Source organism: Lates calcarifer, linkage group LG21 (genome assembly GCF_001640805.2).
Source record: "Lates calcarifer isolate ASB-BC8 linkage group LG21, TLL_Latcal_v3, whole genome shotgun sequence".
In the NCBI taxonomy this organism is placed as follows: Eukaryota; Metazoa; Chordata; class Actinopteri; family Centropomidae; genus Lates; species Lates calcarifer.
The window spans coordinates 23,720,247-23,732,380 of NC_066853.1; the positions used below are offsets into that span (position 1 = coordinate 23,720,247).

The following is a 12,134-nucleotide window of genomic DNA, read 5'->3' on the forward strand; positions in this document are numbered from 1 at the left end:
TGGCACGACTCCTGTTAATCCCTTGCATCAACTTTAAACCCAGTTAAAGGCAGCTGGAATAAGGCCTGATTCGGATGTGGAGAAATTGCTGGTTTCTGGTCCTAAAGCTGGAAACTATACAAAGCCAAAACAAACCTGATTTTCAGGACTGGATTTAAGTGACCGTGGTTAGGGTTGGTTGCAATGCACAAATCTGCACAGATAATCTGTGATTTCTTTCCTGATAATCAAGTCAGGACCATTGTTATTACATAACCCACTTTATATTATGACTCAAGTCTGTACAAGTCTTGATTTTCTCCAGCAGCTGGTGACCGACTTTGAACAGAAATAAGGAATGGCCAATCAAAGTCTGAGAGCTGAGCAAGAGGCTAAGATAATAAATGGAGTGTGAAAAGGAAAGAGTTGCATCTTTATGTTTGACTGGTTGTAAGAGTGTATGACTGTGTAGTGTGGAGGCTTGGGTAGAGTATGCGCCCTATACCTCAGTTCATCTTTGACAGTCTGCTTAATCAGGCAGTTTATCTTTAGCTTATGGTATGAGACGATCCATATCTAAGTTTATACAAACACTTAAAATGGCTCATATTTTTCTGAAAAGCAGCAGTTTAGGTTATAATTTTTTTTTGAGCTCTCACAGTCATAGCAAAAGATCTGAGTGGGTGACTGGGCATACTAAACATGGTTAATGTCTCTGACTCTGTCTCTGACAACCCCAAAAAATATGGAACGCACCACGTCTACCCACAACACAGTGGCCGTCCCAAACCCCAACCTACCTGCCTTTACACTAATTTGCAGCAAATCTAGTAACATGGCACAAAGATGGGGTGACACTACTCATGTCCCTCATTTAATCCCTGCAGTCATCACTTTTATTTAGGTTATTTCATAAAAATGAACTTTTGAATGCTACACTGCATTTGACCTCCATTATGTATTTATTTGTTCATTCATTCATTCATTCATTCAGTCTATACTTTATTTTATTTCATTTATTTTCTGTGATGAGAGGTGATTTAGAGCAGTTGGTGACAGGCCTATGCATTTCCATCCCCGTCCCTCCAATTCATTGAAAACAAAAAGTAATAAAATATGTGATAACAATTATACTCGTAGAAAGAGAGGGCTGCTAATTGTAGCCTACTTGAGCCTAATATCCCGTTTCTATGGCATTTGATAGCCCTTGACTGTAACAGGAGAAATGGCTAATGGAAATTTATATTTTCTAGAGTTTGATGGCATGGTATGAAATATTAAATATGAAATCATCCAAGCAGATGTGCTTCTTCTCCATAGCAAAACAGCTGAGGATTATGGGTATTGTTGAGCCCAAAACAAAACTGATATAAATCACAGAAACATAAGATAGAAAACAGCAATAGAATCTACAAATGTAAACATACATTAAAATATGTGAAAGACATTTAAAAAATAGCAAAGAAAAAACAAAACAGTTTCGTAGTAATGTAGTGAGGACACAAAAGTTATTTCCAATTGAAATACATTAGTCTGAAAGTCATGCTGAGAGGCACAAAAAAAATGAAAAATTTGTGTCCGTGGGCATGAATCAATAGATTACATTTCGTAACTATTTAATGAGCTGCCGTGAGACCGGGTTGTGTTTTAACATTTAATTTTTAGAAACGGGCTAAAAACTCCACAACAAAAAACTTAAGTGAGGTAGAGGGGAGAAGTGAAGGATACTCAGGTCAAGGGTATCAGTTATGACGTAGAATCCAGGACATTTATACTCTATTTAATTTGTCAGTCATCTGGGAGCCCTCTATGCTTGTGTGTATGTCACATTCAGAGGACAGTCTATCGCCTGGGGGCCTCAAGGGACCCTAAGGGGCCCTTCTTCTATTCCCACTCCAATTACAGTCCCGCTAGCTCTCTGTCACTCTTACACACACACACACACACACACACACACGCATATCTACACATGCACAATGACAGATAACACTCAGGCTGGAGAACACACGCACAAACACAAATGCACCTGTATTAATAAACACATTCCTCACTAAGAGATGCTGATGTGCATAATTGCACACGACAAAAATAGCATTTAACTACACAGCATGCCAAATTAGTTTGCAGGTTTGTGTGTGTGTGAGTGAGAGAGAGAGAGAGAGAGAGAGAGACTTAAAGTGTGCTAAAAACCACAAATACACAAAAAATCTCAGCACAGGTGCTGTGAACTTTACAAAGAGTGACATTTCAGCCTTTTCTCTTAGAACACATTTTTCCGTGTCTTGTTTTGTGCGGTTCAAAAACACATGTAATTAAAGTATTTATAGCAGCTTCATTTGCTGACCTGCTGATGAGAACTTTGCATGCCATGCACCTTTACTTTCAAAAGTTTAGCAGCTGGAATGAGTGCCTTCGTCAAGTTTCGGCATGAAAAGGAGCAACAAGACAAGATGGCTGCCATGTCGAATAAAAGAACCATTCATTACCAAGAAGGGAAGGGAGAGAGCAATCTCCCCTTTGAAAATCACCAGGCTGAATCCAGGAAAACCAAAGGCTGTAATTAGACAGAGCCATTACAGCCTGACTTTGAATGCTGTGTGTGTGTGTGTGTCATTAGAAATTCTGGTGTGCATGTGTAAGAGTGTGTGTGTGTGTGTGTAAGTGAGAGGGAGAGGGAGAGAGAGAGAGGATATAAGACAGTGCATGCCCATAGATGTTGAGAGCAGCTCGATGAGATTTGTGCAGCAAGTGTGTATATATGTGTGTGTGTGTGTGTTTGTCCTTACACTGACTGTGTCTCACCTGTATGTCATATACAGGAAACGCTTTATCTATCTTTTGTAACCCTATACATACATAAATGCAATCACATGCACACACACCCTCTCTGTCTTGGACATCACACTGAGAGGTGAAAGCCATCAGATCATTTCGCTTAAGGACAGAAAAAACACACTGACACTCACATAGACACACACACACACACACAGGAATAACAGAACAAAGCTGGCTTTATAAAGTAATCAAAACCAGCTTTTTAGATTCATGACAGACAAAAGGCTGAGAGAGATGTTCTCTGCTGTACTTTTCAGAAGCAATGACAAAGAGACAGTGAGTCAGTTTCTGCCATTTCGGCAGTACATGTTGTCACACCATCAGTTTTTGTGCTTATATAACTTTGAAACTGGAGCCTCTGGCTAATGGTGGATGCTCTTTTCACAACAACAACACACTTTGCTGTGAACGTTGCTTGGCAGTACTTCAGCTCAAGTTACCTGTGGATGAATCTCTGCTTTTTATAATAAGTGTAGTTAACTACTTGATGTTATATGTTACACCCCATCCTCCTCACAGTATGTTTAAGTATGACAACATTATTTAATTCAGTTCACTGTATTTTGGCATTAATATTCTGACTTTAAGGTGGTGTACTCCAATCCAAATCTTAGTTGGATGATGGAATAATTACTTTCTTGTAGCCACCAAGTTGCATAGAACAGAATGGGTATTAGCGATTGTCAGACTTGTGGCAAACATGACATTATGTTATGTCTGTTTACCGAACACCCCGAAAAATTCGTTATTTGCTGCTACAGGGTGGCGACAAATGATGTTCTCTCTGCAGTCTCTGAAGTTCAATCACTGAAAGGCCTCAGGAAAAACAATGATGACCTCACTTTAACATCCACTGATTTCAAATAAAATGTTATTTATTACTATATCAGAGCTAAAGTTTGCAAAACTGAGTTCATATTATGTTTGTAAATGTATATATGATTCTTTCTTAACCAACGTCATTTTTTGTGTAACTTTAGTTGACAAAACTACATTTCCTGTGTGTGAAGTTTTGCTGTAAAAACTGATTTCAGTGACCAGTACTGAACAGATAACAGATTTTAACAGATTTTGTTGACAAACCACATTTCAAACCACATTTCAAAATAATTTCTCTAAATCTGCCCGTAGCCAACAGCCCATGTGCTCACCTACACACTCCCTCTCTCTCGCTCTCTCTCTCTCTCTCTCTCTCTCTCTCACAAAAACACACACACACACACACACGCAAGCACACATAACCACATAACCTAGCATTTTTCTATTCTGCACCCACTCGCACTTTTGGGCTCTCTATATGCACTTTACTTGCTGTGTGACGTCCACATGCTCACGCCAAGCAGCTCTCGATGCAGTGAGGGGAGATTTACAACCTTTGCTTTTTGTATTCGGAAAGGACATTTCATTTCAGCTGAACGGAGCAGCCCAAATAAATAAAGGTTACATAAAAAAGCCAATCTAATCACAGCACAAGCAGCACTCTCCTCCAGTGGCCCTTAAACAGGAAGCCTTACAGCAGCAGGCAGGCTGCTGGGGCACACAGTTCATCTGGGCTCCCAAACTTCTGTTTGGCCTCTTCTCATTACCTCACTCACCAAAAGAGAAGGAGGAGGATGGGTGTTGAGACTTTGGCATTTTCCCTCACAAGAGAAAAATGAATATATAGTAACTGTTCATGTCTTTTTTTTCTCTGAGGCCAAGAGAGCAGTGGCTTGGTTCCAGTATTTTATATCACAGTGGTTGTTTTTTCCCCTCACTGAGACCCAGGGGAGTTAAGTCAGGTACTGATGCTTTTAAAGCATATCCACCTTCCCCTCGTGCCCTTACTTTAGCAAAAATGAAATCAGCTGGGGTCCAAAGACTTTATATGGATGCTGTTTTTTCTGTTTAACTGACCTCAGATATACTTGACATTCCATACCTTTCTAAACACAGTTTCAGAGGACTGAGCAGCCTTGATGCGGGCTTTCAGGTAAGCACTTGTGTGTGTTTTCTATTTTCTCACATTTTGCAACTTTTTTATCTCTACACTTGACATGAGCTGTGTAATTAAATCTGTGGGATAATCTAAGACTGTTATCTTGCTGCATCAAAACCATAGCAAAGAGTCTGCTGTCCGCTTGTCCAGCTGTGTACATGACTGGCACTGAGATGGAAATCTTTATATTATTTCTGACTCTGAACCTTATCTCCTTGCCTTTTTTTAACTGCATAAACAACCTTAAAGCTCGCAAACAGCTGCTTTGTCCTTACATGGTTTACACTAAATGTGGAAAACACCACTGAAGAGCACATTTCATGTCTTGGATTAAAAATAGACAGTGTACATCAAAGTGTGTTACTGTAATGTCAATACGTTTATGCTTTGCATTGTCATCAAGAGCTACGCTTGGTTCCTTTTATATCTGTAGATCTTTTCCTCATGCAACCTCAACTCTGAAGTGAAAATAAATGGTCTGTGATCCATACATGGAATTGATAAGCATTTTACTGCATCAGGAACCTTTCATATTCCTTTGGGGCTGTCAACATTTGCAATTAACTAAAGTCATAGACATCTAAAACTGTGTAATCAGCCTTTGTTGGTTGAGAAGGCAGATGATCCACAGAGGATATGACATGCTGATTAAAAATGTCTCCTCCAGACATTGAAGTAACAGGTGCAGTCTTTTAAACCCTGTTTCTTCTGAGCTACTCCTGTAAGGATAAAATAACTATACATAATTGAAGTTTAAGTTGGGGATTCTCTTGAAATTGATGAGACATGAGATCATTTTTCCTAGAGGAGAGTCATCACCCTGTTGGTCTTATTGAGCTTGAGCCCTCTTCCGGTCACAGAGTGGTGTTACAGTTTCATTCCCCTGTTAGACTATATTTAGCTAAGTACAAACGGCAGTTTGCAGAGAGGAAATTTGTCATTTTAGTCATTATGGAATAAAGGTCAGAAACAGCAGATAGAATCTGTCAGAGATAAAAAAAAAAGGTTGCTGAGAGATCCATTAGGTTCAAAAATGAATAAATTCGGCTACATTACAGACTGGATCCAAATTGGAACCAGCTATTGTGACACAGTCATAGCCTTACTTAGGACAGAGGTGAGTTTTTGATGTCCTCATAAACCCACATTGTCTATAACCTGGATTAAATTGCTTGTATGGAACACCTTCATTATCATTTAGGACATTTTGAGCCCCAGTTATTCACAGTTGGCTAGGCAGCATAAAATGTAACAACTAGGTATCAAGATATTCTCTGGTTGTATAATTGCATATGGAATCCATCAGTTCTTTCACTCAGTAATATAGCATCAAAATGGACTCAAACTTTAAATGACCTCTTAGGAGCATAACTTTGTAACACAATGAGTGGGAGATAGTCCACTTTCCAACTATTTTTTGAAACATGATCTCCCTTTGTTTTTCACCAGAGACAAGAGGAGATGGGCTCAGCGCCAATACTTTCCCATTAGCCCAGGTTCAGGACTGAATAAAAACTGCAAAACCTTCCCATTTATAATACGTTCATGTTCAATTCACACTTGTGATCCTCCTATATCTTTTATGCTGCTATAGAAACCAGCATCACACTGTATGGATGTGTACCAGTACACATCCTACAACACTGAAAGAGGGAAGGATTTAATAATATATCATGAATGGAAATTAAAATAAATGGGATTTTTTAATGTAAATTTAAACTAAAATTTATTAATAATATTATTGTATTCTGTATACTAAGATATATATCAAAATCTCCACCATCTTGTCTAACGGTCTGTCTAACCTACCTTCATGACGATGAAGAGGACCAGGGTGACAAAGACGTTGACCTGCGGGTGTTTCCAGGCTTGGGAGTGTCCGATGTAGTCAAATTCCTCAGCGATGCCCTGTTTGGCCCATGTCCGGTTGTCCAGTAAAGTCACCAGAGACTCCTTCTGGGTGAGCTGCAGGCAACAGAAAGTGACATTATCAAGATATAACTACAGGAGTGGGCTTTTTTTTTTTTTTACTTTACTCATTAAAAAAACATCTTTGGACTGAGTCCATTTATTGGTTTGCTAACAGTAACTTTGACCCTGACAACTGTTAGGCCATTTTAGTTTCAAGAGTTTCAATGTGCAAAAATGCAAGGACTTGCAACATCCTTACCTTTAAAAACAAATGCTTTCCTTAAGAGCAAAACACTAAATCAAATGTTTAGCCCTCAGAATGCATCCATGTTTCAATACATATAACCAAAGTGTACAGATCATTAAATCAATGCAACATTGCTTTGTAGTCAACACAGAGCAGAAGGAGAAAGCTGATTAGTTACAATGACAGTGCAGTGTAAAGTCAGACTCATTACCTATAATTAAAATAATACAGGACACATTGTCATTTACATCCTCACTGTTATTGGATAAACTTTTTACCGACAATTATTAAAATTCAATATTAAATGTTTATTATTAAATGTTCATCAATGCACTGCAGTTTGACAGATTTTTTCAACCTTTATCGTGATAACTGACCGAAATATATTGTAAAACGGGACTGTGAGAGTCAGACAGAGGGATTTGAGATGCAGAACTTTGAGCGTGCTCTTTGGAATACAGCTTTAAGAGGAGAGGGTCAGTGCAGATTTAGAGCTTCAGAAGCCTGACTCACCCTCTCAATAGGAGCCAGGATTGAGGGAAAGTGTGTGTGTGTGTGTGTGTGTGTGTGTGTGCGTGCGTGTAAGTGTGCATGCATGTGTGTGTGTGTGTGTATGTGTATGTATGTATTGTATGTGCCTATAAGGTCTGAGGAGGCATAGAATATTCCTTTTCTAATTCTGATAATTAGACAGATGAAGAGGGTGTAATTGGAGAGAAGTGCAGACATACGCGCACACACACACACACACACACACACACACACACACACACACACACACACAGGTATGAGTCATCCCTGGAGCAAAAGGACAGTATGCTTGCCCAAGTCTCCAGTGTACAAAGATGAAACATACAAACATCATTAGCACATTTAACCTGTGATGTGAGTATTAAAAATCAATCACACACTGACATAAATGGTAATCAGGCTGTTGTACAGCTGCATAATGACCACAACTAGACCTGTACAACATGTATGAACATAAATAGATAATGCATGGATGAGTGAGTGATTATTGTGTGTGAGAAGCCTACCTTGCCAGCCATGAACTGCCCAAAGCCAGGGGGAAATGTTAGTGTGGAAACAAGTAAAGTAACCAATGCTGGGTACAGCAGACGTCTGAGAGAGAGGGAAAGGAGAGGAAAGACAAGAAGATATCAATATCTGCAGATTCAGTCAACATCAATACATTAGATTAACTGAAGAATTTATGTTAACAAATTTCAGTGTGTGTGTAAATAAGCCAGTTTACACACCAGTCATTACTGCTTTCATTATTAAAGTCACAGCAACAAGGTGTCAGACCAATGGAAAAAACAGTGGTGTTCACACTGTAACCCTGCCACTGTATTGTGCTTGCGTGTCACCATGTCTTAGCACCATCAGATCACAGCATATAACAAACCACTACCATGTTTTCTTTATATTTTGGTAAATCAGTCTTTCTTGTTACTTGTTATCACAGCAAATATCAGTCAAAAATTAGCCCTCCAGTTGGAGTAAAGAGTGAAGCCCTCCAATAGTCAAAGCAAAATGAAAATTCTCTGTCACTTTGTGTTTAACTGCAGCTTATCTTGAAATAAGAGAGAACACTGATAGTCCATCTTTGAAAAATGTTGCTCTAGGGTGTTCCCACTGCACACTGCTTACATAGCTATAGTACTGTTTGGCTCACAATGCAGATAATTTTTCTGCTGTGTGATATATATATATATATATATATATATATATATATATATATATATATATATATATATATATATATATGATTGTGATTATTTTTTTTAAATCACAAAATATAATCACATCTTAGTAGAGGCTGCTAAAACACCTCTATGAAGCAGCTAACAGTGACTTTCACTACCCTGTCATCTGTTGATTACTCATTTAGCCTAGAAAAAAATGTCTTTAAAGTTTAGTCTTTAAAATGCTAAAAAGTAATGAAAAAAGCTTCACGTGTTGTTTTGTTTAACAGCACATGGTCTAAAATCATGTTCAGTTTACAAAAGAACATGACATACAAAAGAAAAGCTGGGTAAATCCTCTCATTTGAGAAGCTGAAACCAGACAGTCTTTTAGCTTTTATTACAATTCATATGATTTCCTGTCACAGTCTCATAAACAATGAGGAATCTGCCCCGATGTGCCTTATTGTGGAGAACCCAGACAGGATAGGCCTGGTTACAGGCTGGAATCACATCTGTATATATAGTGGTATAGTGGTATAGTGGTATGCTACCACTGAGTATAGACTCACTGGTGGCATAAGTATTTAGATGTTTTATTGAAGTAAAAGTAGCAATACTTCAATCTGCTTTGGAAGTAAGGGACCTGAATTTAAATGTAAAAATACATATGCACTGTCAGCAAAATATACATAAAAATAAAATTAAAAGTACTGCTAAAGAACAGAATAACCTCTGTCTAAGTGTTATTATATTACTGATTTATCATTGACACATAATTGTGTAAATGGCATTTTAATCTGGGCATTGAACTAACTATAACTTAGTTAAACCTAAAACAATGTATCATATTTTATAAATGTATCTTCTGTATCTAGTACTGTATTTAAATACAGCCTTTGATGTACCACTCTGTGTATCTTGTTACACCTACTTTTTCATGAGGAATCTGTTAATGGCCTTCTGTTTCCTGATGAACTGGACAATAAGTCGGTTCAGATACACAAACAAAGCCCCTCCAAAACCACTGGCAATGCTGCAGAGAGAGAGAGAGATACACACACATCAGAGAGAGCTGGACCACTTTCTCTACTTGGCATAAACATGAATGTGTGATCAAATTGAAACTGGATAGAATAAATTAGTTCAAGCATAACAAAGCAAAACATCAATTATAATTTTTTTCTCTCTCAAACCACCTCCATAGGTTGTCCCCTGTGCATTTGGCCATAATAAAAACAATATAAATGTAACATAATGAGTCTCCAATAAACACTGTAGGTGGATGTGAGTGAAAGGTGCAAATGTAATGCAGTTGAACCATATGTACAGTGGATACAATCCACATACTGTACAGGACATATGTTAATATCAGGAGTAAATAAACACTGAGAGACAACACATACACAGGATGGAAAGAAGTAAAGATGAGGATTGAAGTGTTAGAGAAAAGAGAGAAAGTCAACAAAGCATGTAGGAGGAATGTGCTGTAGATACAGAGGAGGAAAAACGAAACCCTGAGAAAAACAAAGACATACACTGAAAGGAGAAACATGCTAGAAATGAAAAATGAACAGGGAATTACAGAGAGCATACAGTCAGATTGGGATGTGTGGGGGAGTCAGAGACAGGGAAGGAGGTTTGCATAAGTAAGCATTTAAAAGCTCAGTGGGAGTCCTCTTTATGGCAGTAACAAGGAAAGAAAGAGGATAGAGGAAGAGAAAGAATAGACTCAGACAGCTATGCAGACAACCTAATGCTTATAAATTTATCTTGCTGCATTATTAATTCCGTCAAATACCTCTGAATAAATAATGAACAGGATGATGAGGGAGTCTTTGCCCTCGTGGTGCAGCGGAGGAAAACACTGCATGTGTCCCTTTTTGTGTTCTTTGTAGTTGTAACCTTAAAAGGTCCAAATGTCCTCTCTCTGTGGGATAGTTCAAGACTAGGATTTGGGGGTACAGTACTGTTTGAAACCAACCAGGGTTCAGGGTACAGCCAGGTAAAGGTGTCTCAACCAGACCTATGCTTCCCTTTAAAGCCAGGGAGGGGCAGGGAGCGTGGAAGTGGTGGATGAGGTACAATTAAAAATAAATCGAAGCATCAGTATGGATTAATATCACTTTTTTCAAGTCATTTATAACAGTGAAAAACAACTTCCCAGAGCTCATGATGTCTTCTATTGTTTGTAAACAGAGAATATTTTACATTTTTGCTTGCTCATCTTGATAATATACACTATACCACAATCTTAGCTTATCAAATCTGTTGTTTATTAAATGTCTGTTGGACAATTCGATTAACTGAGTTATTGTTCCGGCACTAATAAATAAATCAGGTGAAGTAAATGAATCAACAGAATGAATAAATGTCAGAAATAAAAAAGAACCAATTTTATGAACATAAGCATCTGTGCTGTGTGGGCTCTGATGCAGAGCTACAATCTATATCAGTTTATGTCACAAAAATATCTGCACTATCTGTACTGGATGGGTGTGGCTTACATACAGTGAATAGTTGTTAGAAATAGTCTAATCTGTTCTTTTTCATTTTCTTCACTTAATAGTTACCTACTGCCATTTACACTCCTCATACACATGTTTGGCTGCTAACAAAATCATGTAATATGTTAACCATGTACCTGAATTAATTCATCCATCCATTATCTATACCACTTATCCTTAAGGGTTGCTGGGGCTGGAGTCAATCCCAGCCAGGGAAGAGGCAGAGTATCTAAATGAATCTAATAATACATTCAAATTGAACCACATGAAATAAAATAAAATGTGAACATTCATGGGGATCTGTTCTTGAAAATGACTAGAGATCCTAACACCATTGTAAAGAGTGAATTCCTCTGATTGTAATGATGTGTGTATGGTGATACTGAGTATTGACTCAGAGGAAGCAGTGTGATGCTTGTTCATATCTGAATAATGAATTTGTATTCAGGTTCACCACTACTGTGCTGTCAACTCAACAAACAACACTCACTCGTTTTTTTTTTTCTTGTTGTCAACAAATCCCATAAAAAAGACAAACAATAAGTTGATCTGACTAACAGGTACTGTGTACTCTGGGCAGCCCCAGCCTGATATATCTTATTCCTCTCTATCACTGAGCTCCACTGTGGTCCAAAAACTATTAACAACACATCAGTGAGCCACATGAGCCACTGCAGTTTATTCTGAGTGGATCTCACATACACTGTCCTGCTGCCATAAATACTCAAAAGAGCACAACATATGTATTATCCCCTGCTAAAATAGCTCTCAACTTTATTCCTGTTTTGAGACATTAAAAACTCTAAATGATCTGTGTGTGTTTATAGGAGAACTTTTCAGTCCAGTCTTTGTAAAACCTGAAATATAAACAATATAAAATCTGGCTACTGTGAAAATACACAGTGAGGTAGTGATGTGATAAAGGCTTTCATTGGATAGTCTTCCAACTACTGCAAAATGTTGTTGCATGTATTAACACACACACCGCA

General features: G+C 38.1%; 1 protein-coding gene across 2 annotated transcripts in view; it reads right to left on the bottom strand.

Moving 5' to 3' along the window:
• Positions 1–12,134, bottom strand: part of clcn2c (chloride channel 2c) — a 147,067-nt gene that overhangs the window by 46,591 nt on the left and 88,342 nt on the right. For both annotated transcript variants that reach the window (XM_018684061.2, XM_018684062.2), the window contains exons 10-12: positions 9,573–9,674; positions 7,988–8,072; positions 6,602–6,757 (exon numbers count right to left, since the gene is read on the bottom strand). In XM_018684061.2, the coding sequence (XP_018539577.1) occupies positions 6,602–6,757; positions 7,988–8,072; positions 9,573–9,674 (343 nt within the window). The remainder of the gene's footprint in view (positions 1–6,601; positions 6,758–7,987; positions 8,073–9,572; positions 9,675–12,134) is intronic.